This window comes from Leptosomus discolor, chromosome 1, assembly GCF_034619465.1.
Source record: "Leptosomus discolor isolate bLepDis1 chromosome 1, bLepDis1.hap2, whole genome shotgun sequence".
In the NCBI taxonomy this organism is placed as follows: domain Eukaryota; kingdom Metazoa; phylum Chordata; class Aves; order Leptosomiformes; family Leptosomidae; genus Leptosomus; species Leptosomus discolor.
In genome coordinates, this window is record NC_141391.1 from 202,792,326 (window position 1) to 202,813,705 (window position 21,380).

General features: G+C 37.8%; 1 protein-coding gene across 3 annotated transcripts in view; it reads left to right on the forward strand.

Annotated features, from left to right (window-relative positions):
• Positions 1 to 21,380, forward strand: part of LRRK2 (leucine rich repeat kinase 2) — a 67,981-nt gene that overhangs the window by 41,859 nt on the left and 4,742 nt on the right. For all 3 annotated transcript variants that reach the window (XM_086473948.1, XM_086473967.1, XM_086473958.1), the window contains 23 exons: positions 189 to 375; positions 762 to 943; positions 1,468 to 1,697; positions 2,716 to 2,843; positions 2,985 to 3,203; positions 5,396 to 5,597; positions 6,192 to 6,280; positions 7,102 to 7,289; positions 8,199 to 8,353; positions 9,363 to 9,509; positions 9,663 to 9,854; positions 10,567 to 10,713; positions 11,037 to 11,137; positions 11,313 to 11,503; positions 12,213 to 12,373; positions 13,176 to 13,346; positions 14,790 to 14,890; positions 15,540 to 15,734; positions 16,732 to 16,925; positions 17,218 to 17,290; positions 18,130 to 18,314; positions 19,711 to 19,863; positions 20,621 to 20,829. In XM_086473948.1, coding sequence (XP_086330074.1) covers positions 189 to 375; positions 762 to 943; positions 1,468 to 1,697; positions 2,716 to 2,843; positions 2,985 to 3,203; positions 5,396 to 5,597; positions 6,192 to 6,280; positions 7,102 to 7,289; positions 8,199 to 8,353; positions 9,363 to 9,509; positions 9,663 to 9,854; positions 10,567 to 10,713; positions 11,037 to 11,137; positions 11,313 to 11,503; positions 12,213 to 12,373; positions 13,176 to 13,346; positions 14,790 to 14,890; positions 15,540 to 15,734; positions 16,732 to 16,925; positions 17,218 to 17,290; positions 18,130 to 18,314; positions 19,711 to 19,863; positions 20,621 to 20,829 — 3,800 coding nt within the window. The remainder of the gene's footprint in view (positions 1 to 188; positions 376 to 761; positions 944 to 1,467; positions 1,698 to 2,715; positions 2,844 to 2,984; positions 3,204 to 5,395; positions 5,598 to 6,191; positions 6,281 to 7,101; positions 7,290 to 8,198; positions 8,354 to 9,362; positions 9,510 to 9,662; positions 9,855 to 10,566; positions 10,714 to 11,036; positions 11,138 to 11,312; positions 11,504 to 12,212; positions 12,374 to 13,175; positions 13,347 to 14,789; positions 14,891 to 15,539; positions 15,735 to 16,731; positions 16,926 to 17,217; positions 17,291 to 18,129; positions 18,315 to 19,710; positions 19,864 to 20,620; positions 20,830 to 21,380) is intronic.

Genomic DNA, 21,380 nt, shown 5'->3' on the forward strand with positions numbered 1-21,380 from the left:
ATATCATCTTAATGACTTTTGCTTATAGTATTAATTCTCAGTCTTCTTCTATCTACCTTCCTGTCAGAAAACTGTCTGTTCTGATGCCTAATCCATTTGCTTATTAAAAATTAATACATTTCCAGTTAATCTCAGTTTTATTTTTTTTCATTTGCTAACTTTTCTCTTTTTTATTTTCATGTTTTTAGTTTGCGATCAGTAGATTTAAGCCAAAACAAGATCATAAGCTTGCCTGGACCAATGCACTGGAAATCATTAAACTTAAGGGAGCTGTTATTTAATCATAATCGAATAGATGTATTGGACTTGAGCGAAAAGGCGTGTGCATGGTCTAGGCTAGAAAAGCTACACCTGTCCCACAACAAGTTAAAGGAGGTAAAGTGTAAGATTCTACCTAAAGAAAATGAAATCCCTTATCAATTGAATGCAATTTTTCAATGTTCCTTTGATTTTAATGTCACCTGTCATATAATTGTAAATTCTATTAGTAAAATAGTGTGTAAGTACAAGTAGTACTTCCTGTGAATGAAAATCACCATATTCCATTAAGCTTTTCTGTCTGGAATGTGTCATGTAATGAGTTTGTATAATGAATTCATTAGGAGGTCCTTTGTCTATTAGTGTGGGATATTAGGCCTGTTTGTTTAAAAAGTTAAACTAAAGCAGTAAAAATAATACCTAGTTTTGTTAAATATTTAATGAATTCATGCTCATACTTTATTTTTTACATTTAATTACCCATTAAATGTTCTTTTATTTAGATTCCTCCTCAGATTGGCTTCCTGGAGAACTTGACTTCTCTGGATGTAAGTCATAATCCCGATTTGAGATTCTTTCCAGACGAAATGGGAAGACTGTCCAAAGTCTGGGATCTTCCTTTGGAAGGACTCCATCTTAATTTAGACTTCAAACATGTGGGGTGCAAAGCCAGAGACATTATCAGGTCAGTTGCCTGATTGTTCTTGAATATTCTTGATTTGCTTTTTTGGGATGTGCAATAAGCATTAAGAAAACAGCATACCCTTTTGAAAAGATGGGCTGGTTTGTCATATGAAATCCAGCACGCTACTCTGTGGGAGGTATCATATATCATATCACATCACATCACATCACATCACCACGCACACATAAAATAATTTATAGTTATTTAGTCTGGAATAGTATTGTTTTTTGAATTTGGTGGTTCTATGAACCATGCAATAAATGGTGATTACCAATTATTTCTAATATGTTTCTTGTGTTCCCAAGTGCATTGCACAGAACACATTTTTGGGTAATTACAAAACAACGAAAGACACAGTCTGAATTAAGCTTTAACTTTCAAATCGGAAATTAGAATAATTAAAATACCAGTATTATCAAACAGATATTGAAAATTTTAAGAAAATGGTATGGGTTTAGATTTTTCCTTGTTCTATTGTTCTGTTGGTATTTTTCTTTATTATACACTTCTGTGATTTATGCCAGATTTCTTCAACAACGACTGAAGAAGGCCGTACCTTATAACAGAATGAAGCTCATGATTGTTGGAAACACTGGCAGTGGGAAAACTACCCTGCTACAACAACTGATGAAATGCAAACGAACAGAACTGGGCTCGCCAAAAGCTACAGTAGGCATTGATGTGAAAGACTGGATCATTCAAGGGAAAGGCAAAATGAAGAACGAACTTATATTAAATGTGTGGGATTTTGGAGGTATTTCAAGACCTTGTCCTTTACTGTTGTCTTTTCTAGCACCTTAAAGCATTACTTATTCTTAGAATCTGCCTGTGAAATTTCCAATTGAGGACAGTAGAATCATGCAAACTTTCACCAAAAGTCAAGTGACCGCTTATAAATGACTGAATTCTGTAAATTAGCAGCTAATCCTTCAAATGTAATATAAAGCCTCAGAAATTTCTCAACACCAGGTGTGGTCTGACCACTTGTTTCAACCATAGCACTCTAGGACTGTCATTTCAGAATAGTAAGAAACTGCTTGTAATCACCAGAAGATTCATCTTCTCTGTTTCTCGCTTTTGTAGTCTGGAACTCTGTAGGTTCTACAGTGTCACTGTTTCGTAGGGTCACAGAAAACAAAGCACTTAAGAGGAGCCTTTGAGCTTTGGGCATTTGAAAAACTTTCTAAGTTTGGGGAACTCCAGAAGCACTTCTAAAATGCAGGAGTATTTTAGGCTATAGAAAAGGCTGTTTTTAAACATGGGCCCATGATCATTTAAGTCTGTATCACAATGAATAGGCACAGAAGAGCAGCACTGAAGCTGAATGTCCAGCTTCAGTTATGATTTAAAGTGGTTAATCATGTGAACTTAGCAGCTCTTATGTTGAAGTTGCTGAAAGGATAGGAGAAAGGGAGGGAAGAAGGGAAGGAAGGAGCAAGGGTATTCAGTGAGGTATATTCAGTATTAGGATTTTAAAAGATTCATGACCTTCCAAGTTGTCTTTGCAGTAACCGTGTTTATCCAGTTGTTACATCTTAAACTTTTTTTTTTTTTTGAACTGGCTTACATATTTCAACACTATACTTCAGTCAGTGAGCTACCACAGTGTACCTACCTAAAACTTATAGTTATTATGGGTTTCTTGTCAATTTAGATAATTTTCTATAAGCATTAATTTCATGGTGATGTGAGACTAAGTGTTCTGCTCCCTTTTTGTGATCTGAAGATGTTCAGTGAGTGAAGTACTGAACAATGGAAATTTTTATCATTAGGACAAGAAGAGTTCTACAGTACCCATCCTCATTTTATGACCCAAAGAGCTTTGTATCTTGCTGTTTATGATCTCAGCAAAGGACAAACAGAGGTGGATGCTATGAAGCCATGGCTTTTTAACATCAAGGTAAGCAATAGATACATACAGAATGGAATTCCACTTTCCAGGGAGCTGTTGTGGTTAATTTGCTCATATTTTATGTGACTGTAAAACAATAATATCAACATTCACTGTTGAGTTAATTAATTGTGTGGATCTTACTAACAGGCTCGAGCTTCAACATCCCCCGTCATTCTTGTTGGCACTCATTTAGATGTTTCTGCTGAAACGCAACGTAAGGCCTGCATGAGTAAGATTACTAGAGAGCTGTTGAATAAGCGAGGCTTCCCAGCAATCCAAGATTATCACTTTGTGAATGCTACGGAAGAATCCAATTCCATTATCAGACTTCGGAAAATTATAATAAAGGAAAGTCTTCACTTCAAGGTAAGCTACATACTGTTGGTAATGTTGAAAACATCCCAGTTAAGTCACTACATTTTTAAACATTAATTAACGCATAATTAAATACATTTTTAGTATGACAGGAAACTTACCTTGCCTTCTATAAAATGTTACTCACAGCAAAATAATGAAGGAAAATCACCAGGTTTGTTTTCATTTCATTTTCTACCAAAAAAATCAACTTAGTAAAAATCTCAGCTAAGTTATGTTTTCAAGTACTACGGTCATAAACAGAATATTTAATTAAAAATAGACCATCTTTTTCTTATGAAAAAATCTGATGAAAAACTGGTTTTTGTTGGATGGTAACATGTAATTGCAATAATACATATCGTGAGATTTCAGGGATCAGAAAATAAGATTTTGTGGTTTCTGAAAGCCAACTAATTCTCCATGTACTGATTTCATTTTACATAGCGTGAAACTATTCCTAGAAAGAGGAAAGTGAATTAAAGCAGGAAAAGATGACCCCTTGGACTGAACAATCCTCCTAAATTGTGCACTCGTAGTTCAGTTGTCTCCAAAGTCATCCCTACCACTTATTCCCTGCTGTCTCCTTAGACACAGCATGAAGATTTTAGGTGAGAACGACAAGCATGAAGAGACTAACCCAGGCACCTTATAGAAAGACAGGATTGAATCTGTAGCAAATAGAATATACATATTTTATTTTTTCATGTATTCAATATCAATCATGTATAGTGTCATAGGATGTTAAAGAGAAAAGGTGATGTCCTGTGCTACTGAAGTCAATGGCAGAATTTCATAAATCACAGCAGAGCCCAACTTTCTTCTGAATTACTGTTTGGAAGATTTTATAGAGCAAATGCTGTATCTATGACCAGCCTCACACTGATGGTGTTACAAAGGAGAAAAAGACTATGCACATCTCTTGTGTTTTCTCTCCCAGAAACTATCAGTTTAGCCACATCCATAATCTGCCTAACTTCATTCCACAGTTTAAGGAATAGCTAACCAGTGCTAAGTGGCGATGAGATGGCCTATTCAGGTGCAATTGGTCATACATCCAGTAGGCATGGATAGAGCTGGTGTTTGTGAAGGTATATGTAGCCCTGTATCTCACCCTACTTTTTCAGCACTCAGGGGAAGTTCTGCTTTTTGGAAACATTTCACTCTTAGGTGCCTAAAAGTTGTTACTGTAACATCCACCGCTCTTGCAACTATGACTTAAACTGGTGTTTAAACTCCTACAAAGAAGATAGTTTCCATAAATAACATAGACACTTTGTGAAAGGAGTGTTACTAGGTATCTGCTTAGAAGTTAATGTGAGTTAAGTATTCAATTTTGTCATCAAGTACTCTAAGTCTTTGAAATTGCACAAGGTACTAATTACATTTTCAAAAGGTACTAGTTACAGTTTTGACGCATAAAAATACCACGGTGCGTTGGTGTTTAACTTCTTTGAGAGGAAGATTACAAACTAAGAAGCTGATTTGGAAATGTTGGGAAAGTTGTTTCCTATTTCCTCAAAAGAAAAAAAAATTACTAGCTCAGCACCCATGGAGAATGAAGAACCTGGTTGGGTGCTAGCTAATACCGAAGGTCAAAGGATGTCTCCAGGAAGGAACTCAGGCTCAGAAAACAAGGGCGAAGCACGCTGTTTCCCCTAAGTGTCACTAACCTGGCTAAATTTATTTCTTCCTCTCCTCTTGTCCACTGACTATCAGCAATGCAGACTTGTAATTAATTTAAATACTACCCTTCCTGCCCCACCACCAAGTTTATCTAAAGACTTGTCTAGAGATGATACAGATTACAAGAGGTATAATTTTTTTATTCATTTGCCAAATTGTCTTGTTGTAACCCGAGATGTGTAACATCATCTATTCATACAGTGAATATTTGCCTTCAAATCAAAGCTTCTGTTTGAAATGATGTCTTCTGAGAAGAAGATTTTTTTATTTTTTATGTACGTGTAATATGGAAATACTCTTTTCTTTGTGTATTCATTTATAGAAAGACATGCATATTATAATTCTGAAAGAATTAGTTACATCTACCTTTCAGAAGCCATGTTAGTCAATAAATGAGTGTCCTTGTTCCTTCTTGGTGCTTCTGTTGAGTGGACATACCCGCCTTACATCTTAGTTTTATTGTCTGCATTTCATATTAATAAATTAATAATTTAAGATTTTTATTCCTGATTATACAGATCAGAGATCAACCAGTGGTTGGTCAGCTAATTCCTGACAGCTACCTGGAGCTGGAGAAGAGAATTTTGCTGGAACGTAAAAATGTCCCAATTGAATTTCCTGTGATTGATCAGAAACGCTTACTGCAACTGGTACAAGAAAGCCAGTTACAATTGGATGAAAATGAACTCCCTCACGCAATTCACTTTCTGAATGAATCAGGTAAAATATTACCTTCAAATTGTGTTTGTTAGCACTTTGTTGCACATCTGCAGCAGACAGACCTGTACGCATTTTTAAATCTCACACAAGGTTGCCACAAATTGTTGAGCTGAAATGCTTAACCTTGGGTAACATTAGTTTGCTAATCCAGGCTGTTATGTCATAAAGGAATTCCGTGATAGAAAGGACCACTACTGTAACAATTTATATCTCTTACCCCTACCCTGTGGGTGGTTAGGCAGCACCATTTCTGAAGAAAGGAGCAATTGCTGTAGTAACTGGAATAGAATAGTGGTAATATGTGTAACAGCTTATCTCAGTGCCGTACTGATTGCATAATAAACCACACATAGCTGCGTGGCAAAAATCCAAGTCACGTTGGAAATCTGACAAAACATCCGAAAATAAAGGTAAAGCTGAACAAACTATGATGGCATTCTACTCTTGAGATATTGACATAAACTCAACAGCTGTATTTATTATTCAAATCGCTTATATCAAGTCACATAAGAAAAACAGCCCAGAGTGGGGTGTTTACTTTGCTTAATATGGAGCTTGAGAAATGCATCGCTAACTGCAATATTCTTTGCGCAGGTGTTCTCCTTCATTTTCAAGACCCAGCACTACAGCTGAGAGATCTGTATTTTGTAGATCCTAAGTGGCTGTGTAAAATCATGGCACAGGTTAGACTCTGATTACTTTTTGTATCTATATTCATGGAGCAACTTCTTCTGTCTGAAACCACTGTAACTTAACAGTGATTCTTCTTCACCATTTGTTTACTTTCATGATCTAGAAATTTCTCAGGGCCTGGATTGATTTACCTGGCTCTGTTTCCTTTGCTTTCTAGAGAACTGTCTGTCTCAATTGTTCTATGCTCTTATGCTGTAATGTCCAGTATCATTTAAACTGGACCGGACACAAGAATGCATGTAGACTAGAAAAACCCCATGGATGCAAAGTAATCCTGCAGTACATTGTGACAGGTGGAGATGAAAGCTGAAACTTTGGATTAAAGTAGTAAGAATGGGGGAAGAAGGGTCATTGTATGCTTGGTACTGATGGCACAGGGAAGACAGACTGCTTAAGTGAAGCAATCATTGAAAGGTTGATCTAGAAACACTCAAAAGTTTTTTTATATATTCAGATTTCCTAACCTCTGAAACTTTACCTTTCATTCAGTGCAGGAAATGGGATGGCAAAAATGTAAGGTTTTGAACCTTTAAAGCTGGTGGGATTGAGTGAGGGAAGACCTAAAAGGTCACAACGCACAGTGAAAGCTGCTGAAGAATGGTAGCACACAAGTGGTTTGGACAGGTTAAATTTTTTCACTGCTGTTTTCTTGCGGGCTAGCATTACGGAAATGTTTGGTTTCACTGTGAAATGGAGTCCATTTTTTCCCCCTGAATATTAGACTACAGAATATTTCAGGGAACAGAGTTTGTCAGGAAAATGCAATCTAATGATGATTGTACACCTGAAATAGTTTTGCTTCTTTTGAAAGATTCTCACGGTGAAAGTGGAAGGCTTTTCTAAATATCCTAAGGGAATTGTAAAGCGTTCAGATGTGGAAAAATTCCTTTTAAAGAAGAGCAAGTTTCCTAAGATCTACATGTCACAATACTTTAAGCTTCTGGAAAAGTTTCAGATTGCTTTGCCATTAGGAGAGGATCAACTACTAATCCCAAGCAGGTAAGCAAAGAGCTAAACCCACAAACGACAGCCAGAGAGATCAATGAAAATAAAGACCTCCCATCAGGCTGGGAATTTGGTATATGAAAGCATGATATATACTTAGTACACTACATTTTAGTAAATGCTTTCAGGGGCATGTTAAGCTGATCTTGTAGCAGATAAAGCTTACATCGTATTAGCATGGTGGGTAAATGGAATCTGTAAATGATAAAATACTTTATGAGGATAATATTTCTTTTACAGTTACCACGCTTTGAGACTACAGCAGGAAGATTATAATTTAGCTTTACACGCCAATGCGCCAGCTTTACAAATATTTATTGCAATGAAAGATAACCATGAATTTCTGTAGCCTATTTGCTTGGAGCGTGAACCACAATTAAGTTACTCTGAGGCTCTATCTCCTCCAAACACTCTAGTTATTAAGTGTGGTAACAAAAGTGTCATGAACTTGAATGCAGTCTTTTTGCTTTATCTGTAGCAGGTAACACTGTTTCTCTGACTCAGTTACAGATTTCCCTGATGTGTTTAATAATGCTTATGTTGCTTAATGGAGAGAGTGTTGCATGGTTGCATTGCTTAGAGTTTTTACATTCTTCAAAGTCCTGGGATAGGAAGTTTTTATCTGAATGTCTTACCTGCATTGTATGGGTCTCAGGTTTTTCTCACATTTACGTTTGATGTCTAAAGATTGTTAGTGAGGTTCTGTTGGGTTTAAACTACATCAGAACTTCGCTTTAGCCCAAGCAAGCAGAATAAGCAAATACACTATCTGTCTGCTCCCTGATCGTTTGACTTATTCATTCATTAATAAATAATCCATTTTCTAAAATCAATAATGTATGTCATCAGTCAGTTTGGATAAAGTACATCATTAAATACTGTCTAATATTTTTATTCTCTTAGTTTGTCTGATCACAGACCTGTCATAGAGCTTCCCCACTGTGAAAATTCAGAAATTATCATCAGGCTTTATGAGATGCCGTACTTTCCGATGGGATTTTGGTCCAGGCTGATCAACAGGTTGCTTGAAGTATCACCTTACATGCTGTCAGGAAGAGGTACAAATCTTTATCTTCAAAAGCCATAGGAAGCACGTTTGCTTTCAATGCCAACACCTGCATGTAAAGCTCTAATTCCCAACATCATTTTGCTTCAGCTAGTTTCTGGCCACTTCACAATTGTGAGAAAAAGAACAGTGGAATTTTTTGTAACTTAGAAGTTACAAAATAGTTCCTGGGTCTCTACAGTGGATGTGCAAAGGAAGTGAAGGTTGTAAGCAGCCTATTTCTCTCCTTCATGCTAGAGATGGAGCAAATCCTTGTATTTATGCAATATTGCCATTCACTTCTACAAAGAATACAGGAAAGGATATGTCTTCCACAGAAACACAAACTGCTTTTCTTCATTGATTCTCCCATTACAAAAGTCTAAAAACTTTGCTTTTATCAGAAAGGTGGGGGGGTCTTTAATTTTTTTCCAATAATTCCATGCTTTGACATGAGATCTATCTGCTGAACTTCGCAATTTCAATCATTTTTGTTTTTTTAATGTGTGACTCATGAATACTGGTGACAAATAAAGTATGAAAAATATGCCTTGCTAATGCTTTGCAAGTGTGATTTATAACTGCCTGCTCTCCTGGCATTTGATTTCCTCCTGAGCATAGAATTCCAGTCACATCTTGCATTTCATAAGCGTGTGGTAGAGGGAAAATTTAAATCGCTGACTTTTTTTTATGTGTGGCCTAAGATATTCTGGTTTTGAAGCTGAATGTACCTAAACATTTCTGTAATCCCTACATGCATCACCTGCTATGTGATTTACCATTGGATTAAGGATTTAGTTTGTGGATATGTCTTATAGAACTGAACACCAGTTGAAATGTATTCAGCTTTTGTGGGGCTATTCTGTCTGCAAAGGTGTAGCCTTTATTTGGTTTGTTATTTGGGTAGGCATACACCTACAATCATAATTAAGTATTTAAAGTGCCATGAATTATTCTCAGTATTTTAAAATGTGATATTCACTTTTGAGATCAGATTTTTAATCCAATTTTGTATTTTCCAGAGCGAGCTCTTCGTCCTAATAGAATGTATTGGAGGCAAGGCATCTACTTGAATTGGTCTCCTGAAGCTTATTGTCTAGTGGAATCAGCAGTATTTGACAACAACCCAGACAGTTTTTTGAAAATTACGGCACCTTCTTGCAGAAAAGGTTAATTATTCCTGAGCCTGATTTTTCCTCCAGTTTGATTGCAGCTTGGTATTTTGGTTTGTTGTGCTTTTGCCTTTGGAATGTAGAGTTTAGCTGTGTAATTACAGGTATGGCAGGTGGAGGCTGTAATTTCCCTCTTTTGGTTTCTTGAAGGGTGCATCCTTTTGGGGCAAGTTGTGGATCACATAGATTCTCTTATGGAGGAATGGTTTCCAGGTTTGCTGGATATAGATGTTTGTGGTGAAGGGGAAACACTGTTGAAGAAATGGGCTCTGTACAGCTTTCAGGATGGTGAAGAACACCAAAGAATACTACTTGATGACTTACTTAAAAAAGCTGAAGAAGGTATATATTTATGCCATTTGAGGTATATAGAGGTACACCTGTATGTAGATAAATATTATATGACATCCCCTTTATAACATTTGAGTACTTCACGTTATTGAAAAAATGTTTCATTTCTGTAAGAAGTAATCGCAGTATAAGACAAAAGCAGTTTGTTCTTTTTTATGTAAGAGCTGTCTGTATAAGTATAGAATGTGGGACAGATCGCAGCTCCTCTGTATAGTCATGGATAAATGGCAATAATGAAAAGGGTAAGTTTGACATGATACTGATAATGCAACTTCTTTCATGGAATTTAATCCAGCACATAGTAAAACGGATACTAGATTGTTAGGTTAGACCACGTACAACAGTGCTTTAAAAGGCAATATTCAAGATGACATCTTTCATGCTAGCAGAATGCTTTCTTTTGATAGACAGAAAAATCAGTCTTTCGGTTAGTTTGGTGTTGTTACATAGCAACAGTTGCTATCACATTTGATTGGTACCTGTACAAAACCTTGAAAACTGTTAAGCATGTAAGATAACATTAAGTTGAATGGCAAACTTAATGAGTGTGCTCTTCCATATATATATGTGTGTGTGTGTGTATGTATATATATATATACACACATATGAATTTAATTTTAGGTACACTGATCATGTGCACTCGCAGAGATCCGCGTACCTTTCAGTGCCTTTTTTTTTTAAATGTCTCATTTGTTTTTCTTAGGTGACCTTTTGGTAAATCCAGATCAACCAAGACATACCATTCCAATAGCTCAGATTGCTCCTGATCTGATATTGGCTGATTTGCCTAGAAATATTATGTTGAACAATGATGACCTGGAATTTGATGAAGCTCCTGAATTTCTCTTGGGTAAGCATTATTTTGTAGGGGTTTTTTACAGAACTTATGTAAACAAATCTATTTAAGTCAGTTCTGCAACATATGGAAAATATTTTAGAGATATCTGTGGAAATTTTTTTTAAGGTATTCTGGATTTCAGGTTATTGAATTTTGAGTTTTCCATTAACTTGTATGCTAGGACACTGTTTTTTATGTGTTTAGATTGCTGGTCATGAGGCTTAACACACTAGATGATCCGCACCTTTTAAAATTGGGCCCTTTCAGCTATTTTTTTTAGACATGGTTGATATCCCTCAGTTTTTAATACTCTTTTCAATTTTATCATTGAAAAGGTGATGGTGGGTTTGGATCTGTGTATCGTGCATCCTACGGCGGAGAAGATGTTGCCGTGAAGATTTTCAATAAACATACTTCCCTCAGGCTCCTAAGACAAGTAAGAAATACTGGTTTTTTTGTGTGTAGTGCTGCTCTTGGAATACCAGCCCTAGTGAAGAGCTTAAAAAGCTTAAGTAAATTGCAAGACTTCACTCCAAAAGATTTCTGAGTTGACTTCAGGGCTACAGAGGTTATGCTATGTGCAGTATTTCATCTGATTTTACCATTTACAGGAGCTTGCAGTGCTTTGTCACCTCCATCACCCCAGTTTAGTGTCTCTGCTGGCTGCTGCGATCCGTCCACGGATGCTGGTGATGGAATTAGCCCTTAAAGGATCTCTCGATCGTTTGCTTCAACAAGACAATGCAAATTTAACGAGAACACTGCAGCACAGGATAGCTCTACATGTAGCTGATGGCTTAAGGTAAATGTGACTTCTACGTTGCTGTAAAAACCAGGATACAGCTGCAAGTAGGATAAACTGCAAATGAAAAGCTTCGATATTTTTAGGATAAACTGTAAATGAAAAGCTTATATTTTCTTATGTCTCAAGCAGAATATTCCCTGGGTCAGGCAAATGCTTCTATTTTTATGATTGATTAGCTGATATATAACACAAACTTTCCTTACCCTTTTTTTCCTACTAACAAGTGGTGCTTATGTAAGTAAAGAAATAGAGAGAGCTCTGGGTGGAATTTCTATATGGCTGTGATTTCTTATTAAAATGTCAAAGAAATTAATTTAGCATATTTTTGAAGTTCTGAAAGTCCATGAATATCCTCAGGAGCTATTGAACTGTGACTGTAAAATGACAAAACCAACAAAGGAGCTCAGGGACCAATGAAGCCTAAACTTCTAAGATTCAGTTTTCAAACTGCCAGTGACACTTCAGATAAGAGTTGGTACTAAAATACTGCAATGTTTATGTACCAGTAAACAATATTTCAGAACAACTCTAAAGACAATATCCAGTAAGGCCGTGTCACGTTGGTGGTGTGTGACTGGTTTTTTTTAACACAATATTTACCTTTTGAAAGCACCATTTATTGTGTGGGAATAATGCATTCAGCGTGTGTGTATAGGTGCATCCCTGAATTATGAATGCTTTCAATAAATAGTTTTTTGATTAACAGGTACCTGCATTCAGCAATGATCATCTACCGTGATTTAAAGCCTCACAACGTGTTGCTTTTTACCCTATATCCTAATTCAGCTGTAATTGCAAAAATAGCTGACTATGGCATTGCCCAGTATTGTTGCCGAATGGGAATAAAGACCTCCGAAGGAACACCAGGTATGGAAAAATGCTTTGGTTTACAGTGCATTATGTCAAAAAATAGCCAATATTTTTTTTATGTAGTCTGTAAGAAGTAACTCTAGTCAAAATCAAGATATGTAGTCCTAATTGTGTTACAAATTGTGATGCCAGATTTATACCTCTTGGCCTTTCTTCTTATTCATGTTTTAAACCCTTTTAGAAGAATCAAGGAGTATACTAGAGGTTTTAAAAGAGAACCAATTAAATTACAGGGATTCATTATAATTTTTACTCTCTTGTTTTAGAATGGTTATTGTGATATTGAAATTATACTGCTAAAATTATTTGTTGTTTTAATTTTCGGTAATGCATAGATAGGTCTTACATTTTTTTGAAGGCAATAAATACCTGCACTGTTCCCTGACTTTAGAGAGAACATATCAACATTCATTTTAAAGGACTGAACAGTTCAACAACTTTGAAGAGTGCCTTTAGGTCTTGGAAATTGTGCATGAGGGTTTGACTTCAAATGTTGAATGTTAGGCCTTCAGTAAAGACTGCAGGCTTGCCCTTCATTTTCAGTATTCATTGATAAATGACTTACGTTATGTGTCGTGGTGCAGGAGCTCTGTAACTGATGTCCTGTCCCCTTCCTTTATACTGATTGCTGATATTTTTGGAGCTCTGCCACATGCAAACTATTGCCAGCCCAGAAATAGTGTGCCATTTTTGGTCTACTTCCTGTGACATTTTCATCAATAAGTGTTTGCTCTTAAAAGGATAAAGATGGCTTCATCTTGGTATGAATCATAACTATTAATGAATGATTTATTTGCAGGATTTCGAGCACCGGAGGTGGCCAGAGGAAATGTTATTTACAATCAGCAAGCTGATGTTTATTCATTTGGCTTGCTGCTTTATGACATTTTAACAGGAGGAGGTAGAATAATGGAAGGCTTGAAGTTTCCAAATGAATTTGATGAATTAGCAATACAAGGAAAGTTACCAGGTATGCCTTGTTCCTTGAAGTTTTAACGTGAAAGTGGACCATTTAACCTGCCTCCTCCAAAAATAGCACCTCTCATGTTTTGTGTTGTAACTGACAGTGACCAGAGGAGGAACTAAATGCTAGCAATTTTTTGACGCTTCTCCTAATTTCATACAGTCTAGTGAGAAATAGGCATCTGTTCAATATCATGTTAGTTTTAATTTCATTGTAATTTCAGGGGCTCTAGCTGGTTCACTTGACAAAGAAGTAGTGGTTTTGTATACTTGGGTCTTTATCCAGACCTAGCTAAAACAGATGTTGCTGAAAGTACCTTCTAATACCATGTCTGGACTTGACCCTTGCATATTACTGTGATAATGCATATCATAAACACAATTTCACTTCTGTTCTTTAGTCATGATACATTATGTTAAAATATCCATACTGAGAAACTGCATATCTTAAAATCTTTTAAGAGAACCTTGAAATCTTATGTAAAAAAAAAAAGTGCCACTGCCTTAAAAGAGCAGCCACACCTAAAGGTTTTAAACAGGAATTCACTTTTAACTTGTCATGAGTATAAGTCCCTGCCCAGCTATGTAACATATTTCATATTCCATCTGCATTACAATATGTAGTTGTTGGCTACTGAAAGGAAGATCAAACAGGCTATCAGACTGGAAGTAATGTAGTCAGATGGACAGTGTAACTCAGTATTTGGCAACTTCTGTGTAAAGGGCTGTTGAATTTTTGCACTGCTACAAGCTTGATGTGTGGCATTCTTATTTGTTGCCCTGCAATAGTGGATATACTCAGCAAACATCCTTTAAGACTGAAAAGTCACTCTATCTAGGAAAGGGCAGCAACTTTACCACTTAATCTGTCACGGCTTCTCCATTAGGAGAGTCAGAGTTCGTACATTTTCTATTCCTTAAGGACTATAGTCCAATTCATAGCTTAGACCATTTAAACCCCCTTCCTGAAGAGGCCATCCCAAGAACTAATGACTAAGTATCTCTGGAGTACAGCTGTCCGTTTGGCTGTTTTCTGTGTTTTGAGCCCTATGAAATAGACAGAAATGTTAGTTTGTGGAGATAGTACAGTTCCATCTGTGCACATGCTTATCATTTATATATTTCTCCTGAAAAAGGGGCTGGCTGAGCACATAAATAAACAGTGCCTATGATTTTCCAAACAGAATATGTTCATTTGCAGGCATGTATCATTAATGTTACCTCTGTCTAATGCAGGACTGGAATATCTGCTGTGGATTCACGAGTAATTTGTTCTTAGAGAGGCCAGCACCTATAGTCGTAAGATACATATTCAAAGCACTGAGTGGAAATTAGAGCAGCTCTGTAAGAAGTTAGATGAATTCTTAAAATAAGAAGAAAGTTATTCACAACTCTCATTCCTGAGCTACGGTAAAGGCTGGTTAAGAAGTTACCTAATTTTACATTTCAGATCCTGTCAAAGAATATGGGTGTGCCCCCTGGCCTGAAGTTGAAAATTTAATTAAAAAGTGTTTGAAGGAAAACCCTCAGGAACGACCAACGTCTTCCCAGGTATTACTTAGTGCATTTATTTGTATTTTTGTGGTAGATGATACCACAAAGTTGTGCTTTCTAAAAAGGAATGGGACTTAAGTTAGTAAGAGGCACAGGGTTTTTTCTGTTCTCTTCTGGATCTGAAACAGCCATGAAATATTGCCTGCTTTTGCCATCCAGGATAAACTGTTCCATTCAAATCTACCAACTGTTTATTCTAGCCTGCTGTTTTTCCCTGTGTTGCTGTACAGCGATTGTAGCAAAACAGGATTCGGGTCACTTCGTGGTGTTCGCTAGAGCTGTGCAGAAAGGACTTTGTTATCCAGTATCAGTGAGGTTAGCCTACACTGTTCCATGCGTGTGAGAGCAGGAACAGCAGTGTGCATCTGAAACCTGCTGTCTGTTATGACACGTCGTGTTGCTTTTTGAACTGAGGGAAATTTTCAAAAACACCTTAACCCATTGACTTCCTGAAATTTTAGCAGAAAAATAAGAGTCAACGTAAAGTTGCTCAGTGCACAAAGATTGCTCATTAATAGTGGTGATACAAATGAGCTGACCTGCTGAGACACTGAGTCCAAATTCCATAAAACATCGTTAACCATTGCTTGTTATCACTGTACAAGCCATTGTTATTACCATGTGCATGCTGTGGCTTGCTTTGTAGGTTTACGAGATCCTGAATTCTGCAGAGCTTATCTGTTTGATGAGGTACGTTTCAATACCCAGCACATCTACAGCTGAGTGCATGGTTGCTGCCAATCAAAGCTGCAAGAAGGCCGGAGTCTGGATAGGCAATGGGAACACAGAAAAAGCACAACTTTCGTTTGTTAACCTCAGTACAGATGGACACACTTGTGAGGTACGTGGGGAAAGTTGCAATTTATTCTCTTTTTTTGGCACCCAGATGTATTTCAGAAGAATTAATTGCATTTTAACAGCAGGCTATTACTTTTGGAAAGCTAAGCTTTGAGAGAACAAAGATTGCTCATAAATGAGTCATCACTGTATCCATGAAATGAAGCAGAAAAGCAGTTGCTTTTTCCTGTCTGCCTGCCATCCAGCCTGAACTTTCTCTTAATACTGTCTCTCTGCCGCTGAGTTCCTTTCTTCCACTCAGATGGAAGCTATTTCTAGCACAGAGGCTAGAACAAGGAGCGGTAGTTGTACAGCCCTTCGTATCTCTACCTCCTGTAACAATCCAGCTAGTCTCTTAATGATTCCTCTCTTCCCATGGATGCCAGCTTCTTGTGCCACTTCGGGTGATACCCTCCAGCTCGTTTCATTTGACTTTTGTACGTCTCAGTCCTGTGCCATCAGAAGAGGGAAAAGGCTTTACTCAGGCTTGATGTGCTATGATGAACATGTGTGCCAGAACCGACTGTGACTCATCGTCAAAGTTATATTTCCATCTGCCATCTGTTGACCACGATACATTTGAATTGGTACCTTTGGTATAAATTATATGGCTTATTTTTCTAAAACTCAAATGAGAAAAAGAAATATTAGATCAGTACTTTTATTGTTAGCAATTAAACTGAACGTTTAGTGCAATGTAGTTCCATTTGCTTAATTCTCTGGTGGCTTTGAGACCTTCATTAGAATAGAGAGATAATTTTTTTTCAGCATTCAGCTTAGAGATTTTCCTGTGTACTGTCTGAGGGGTCCTTCCCAGCAATTTGAAGATAGATGGCATGGTTGAAGATGTATTCTGCTATTAGGGAATTAGATTTCTTAATGGGGAGGTCAGGCCTTGGGTCTCTCCAGGGTCCGAGAAGACTACTTTATTTTTGTTATCAGAAATTTACTAGCATTTACTGAAATCCTAACCAGGTTGTTTTCTTTTGTTTCTGACTCAGGATATTGCAGATAGTAAAATTTTAAGTTTGGCCTTAGTGACCCTTCCTACTGAGAAAGAAAACTGGATTGTAGCAGGAACCCAGTCTGGTTCTCTGTGGGCGGTTGACACAGAAGATGAAACAAGAAGACATCGTCTGCAGAAAATGTCAGATTCCATCACTTGTTTATACTGTAATTCTCTTTCAAAGCAAAGGTATAAATGAATTTTAAATATTTTGGGTTACGTTTTGAAAATATGACTGAGCAGGTATGTTCAGAAAATGACATCTGTACACTCATGCAGTTTTGTTCAGACAACAGCTTATTTTGCCTGTATTTTCACTTAATTGTGGACCCGTTGTGACTGGAGACAACGTTCTTGACCACAGGTGGTTGTATTTGCTTATAGTGTTCAGTGAAACTCTTGAAATACCAGAGGCTACTCATTTAAATTTTTCTTACCTGGTTAAGACAATTCTAGAATTCATTGTTTTATTTTATTTCAGCAAAAGGAAGAATTTCTTCTTGGTAGGCACAGCGGATGGCAGACTGGCAGTTTTTGAAGACAGAGCAGTAAAGGTAGACTTGTTCTTTGCTGTCTGTTCTACAAAATACTATCAGTAGTATGCAAAGCAGCTACCAGTAGTAGCTTTATTTCATGCAGCTTGTTTTTCAATTGCTTCTCTAAAACTAAAATTAGTTTTCTACTGTAGTCTTAGAGGAGCTGCACATGTTTTACAATATCTGTTTTAACCAATAGTGTTAAGAGAGGGATATTATTTCTCAGTATAGGACTTTGAAAGGCCTGGCAAACTGACTAGAGAGTGACGTTAATGGTTGTTACTAAGAATATTCTAACAGTTTTAATCTCCTTTATTTATTGCTGTTAAATCTCCTTGCTCTTTTTGTTCACACTGAATTTTCATATAGTAGATATCTTCAAAAAGACAATATTGTTTAGGTTTTCTGTAGGTCACAAAGCAGATAAAGAAATGCTGGGAGCTGTCTATACCCGCTGGTTCCTGAGGGTTAGCTCCTGACCACGTGCAGTTTAGAGCCATCACGGAGTTGCAGTGCATTGCAGAGCTAGAATACGGTCCGGTGTGGGATGTCTCCAAGATACGGATGTGACTTCCCGCCCAGTTCTTGCACTGCGCCAGGGGTTGCAGGAAGTATCAGCCCCTGCTCTGTCCTGTTCCTGCTCACACCGGCTGTTTCCTGTGAGGCATCTGTAATGAGATTATGGTGCTTTTCAGTCTCTTAACATTCTGGAAAGGTACCATAATGGTTCAGAAAATCTGGCTGTGTAAATTTGATTCAGCAGGCTGCGTGGCCTTGTTTTAACAGTTTCCGAGTATCTGTATTTAACAGTTTCCGAGTGTCTTGCTTCTAATGGAGAGTATATTTTTTTCTTGCAGTGTAAGGGTGCTACACCTTTGAAGATACTAACTGTAGGAAATGTTAGCACACCACTGATGTGCCTAAACGAATCCTCATGCTTATCTGAAAAAAATATAATCTGGGGAGGCTGCGGGACAAAGATCATTGCCTTAACTAGTGATTTCTCTGTTCAAAAGCTCATTGAAACAAAGACAAGTCAACTGTAAGTTTTTTTATAAGTGGTGTTACTTGTCTCTTTCATTTTCATTAGAGATTTATGGCAGAACTTTGATGTAATGTCTTGTTCTAGAGCTCGTTCTTTGAGTTCTCTTGTTTCTGCTCTTTTCCCTCTGTAATACAGGTGGAATACAACGTGCATTAAAATAAGATCAGTGAGTAGTGTTTAAAGTATCTATTGAGGCTTTTAAACAGGGGATATGCGTTTATACTAGATGAAGGATTTATGAAGTCAGTATCTATTCAGAAAACATATAAATGCAACTGATCAGTTTTAATTCCACAATAGCGTTTGTCCAGGCCCTGTTTACTTTATTTAGAATTATACATACATACTTAGCATAGTATTTGTCCTTACATGTTTGTCAGGATGATAATGTGTGCATTTCTTTGCCCTATATAGTTAAATCACCTGTGATTGCTGACTTCTCATTATTTAGAAATTAGAGACTGAAGTTTTTTGAGTGTTTGATATAATTCTCACATGGGCAAATCCTGCTCTGAAGATGAGCTTTTCCTGAACGGAGAAAACAGTGTTTGATTTTACATTAGTAGAGATCATTATTCTGGAAAATTAATTTGCTTTGGAAAGCAAGAAACTAAAACTTCAGTAAAATGCAGTTCAATGGCAAGATGCAAAATATGTCACAGGAATAATTTGAGCTTTGAAGAGGCAAAACTGTATATGGTTTTGGAAAGAAAGTTGTCAAACCCAAGTAACATTAGGAAAAGCAGTAGTGTTACTGAGTGTCTGATATCAGGGGTCTGTGTTTTTGAGCTGTTCTTCGAGATGAATTGAAGAGTCAGTGAAATGAGCTAATGCTGTTAATTTGCAAGGCCAGTAATATTTTAGTACATGCAGGCACAGATCTGGTGTGAGAGACAAATTCGTATGTAGAGGAAAATAGTCAGAAAGGCTGTCAGCTGAAGTGAAACGAGAGCGGAGCAGGGTGCGCTAAATCTCACGGCTGCTTTTTAGGCTTAGTCATCTTTGTGTGGAGGGACCCTTTCATGGTCTTGTGGGCCCTGTGAGAGCTATCGAGTGTCTCCAAACACTGAAAGAGCGGCAGGAGAAAGGTGGCGTTTGCCCTGCTTGATGTGAGCATGTCTGATTTGAGCAGATAGATGGGAAACGTTTACGAATAGGTTTGGGGTATTAATGCACCTCCAAGGGTCTGATCCACTTAACTCCATCGCTGTGAGAATCTGTGCTCAACTGTAGGAAACTTATAGCAAACGCTTCCAGCTGTGTCCTGGCCCTCTTTGGTTTTGAGACTGAATGGTTCTGTAAAAGTTAGAGGGAAGCTAACCCCACTCTTAATAGTCAAGTTTTTCTACTAGATATTTTCTGTGTATCCAACTGGAGTTCTTCTGTCTTCTAGGTTCTGTCATAATGCTTACAGTGATGCAAACATTATTTCAATAGCAATAGACAAATCCATCTACTTGGCAAAGAAAAGCAGCCATTTTGTGGAAATCTGGGACAAGAAGACAGAAAAACTTTGTGAACTAATTGACTGTGCACATTTTCTTAGGTAAGTGTTTTATTTCAGATTGATGCCCTGATGCACAGAAAGCTGAATAGCAGTTTGCCTTCTCTAGCACAATACCTTCACCTGCTGGAGGTAAGGGATTTGCCCAATTCTTTGGGCAAATGTGGAATACCTTTCCTGTGTTTTGGCCCAGAACTTCAGAATATCCCATGCAGAATCTCAGGTTTTTATTATTGTGTTTCACGATTTCTCTATGATGTCGAGAAGATTCATTTAACTCTGCTTAAGAAAGAAGAAAGGCTTCTGCTGTCCCTCAGGTACTAATGCTTTTGCATCCAGTTACTTCCTGCATCCCCTGAATAAGAATGTGCTCTCTCTCCAGTGCACAGATTCAGTAAGAGATCACAGTTTTATTAACAGTGCCAGTGATTTTCATTTGCATTTAAATTGGTCCTCTCCCTTCATGTGCCACATCCATTTCCTTTTCATGGTGAGGTTAGGAGCAGCTGTAGGTGTGCTCCTCCCACTTTGCAGTGACATTATCCTCCTGCAGACTGGGAGAGAACAGAAGAGTATACCTGCCTCCTATTTAAAGGTTTTTGAAGCAGACCAGCTGGCTTTTAGAAGTTCAGTAGTTTTCATCCCAGTTTGTTTCAGGTCAATCAACTGATGAGCATGAGATTTCTGCGACTTGTCTTGATGAATGGTTGTTTAAAAGGCTGGTACTGACAGAGTTGTTTCAGCAGTTCTGGAAGAGTGTGCCACCAGATTTTAATACAAATTCTCTCCATACTCATAGGGACAAAGTGGAAAAACTAAATAAGGAATCAAAGCATAAACTGGCTTATTCTGGAAGAGTGAAGACAATTTGCCTGCAGAAAAATACTGCACTGTGGATCGGGACAGGAGGAGGACACATCTTGCTGCTTGATTTATCGACACGACGTCCTGTACGAGTTATAGACAACTTCTGTGATTCTGTTAGGGTCATGATAACAGCTCAGCTAGGTAAGTAAAACCATCAAATGATGAGTACTTTGAGATCAGTGCCAAGTTTAGGATTGCTGTGTCCTGTTTGGCATGGTGTTCCGGGAACAGGTCAGCATTTTCCATGTTTTGTCCATTCATTCTGTTCCACCACTGCCATCTTCAGTCAACGTGGGACAGCCCGGTGTTAGCTGAATACCAGCAGGCTGTCACACCTGTGCCCACGCAAAGCAGCAGCTCTCTCCTGGCCTGTCACTGATCAGCACATGAACACAGCCCACCTTCGCTGCATCCTTGTGCCGTGCTTCAGCTCAGCCCTCACCATCTTCTGTCCAATAGTCTTCATCTGGGTCTGCGTCTGCCTGCGTTCTTCCTCTGTCTTAAGTTTTACGCTTCCGGCTCCTCTCTCTGTGGAGCTTGTTAGGTTTTAACAGTTTTTCCTTAGTTGCTTATTGCCTAGTTTTCTTCTCCCATCCTTATTCAGGGGTGGTTCGTTTAGGTTTGGGTCACAGGCAGATCCCAGCAAAGCTGGGAAAGTGCTACACACGCGGACTCGGGGTGCAGAGTTGTTC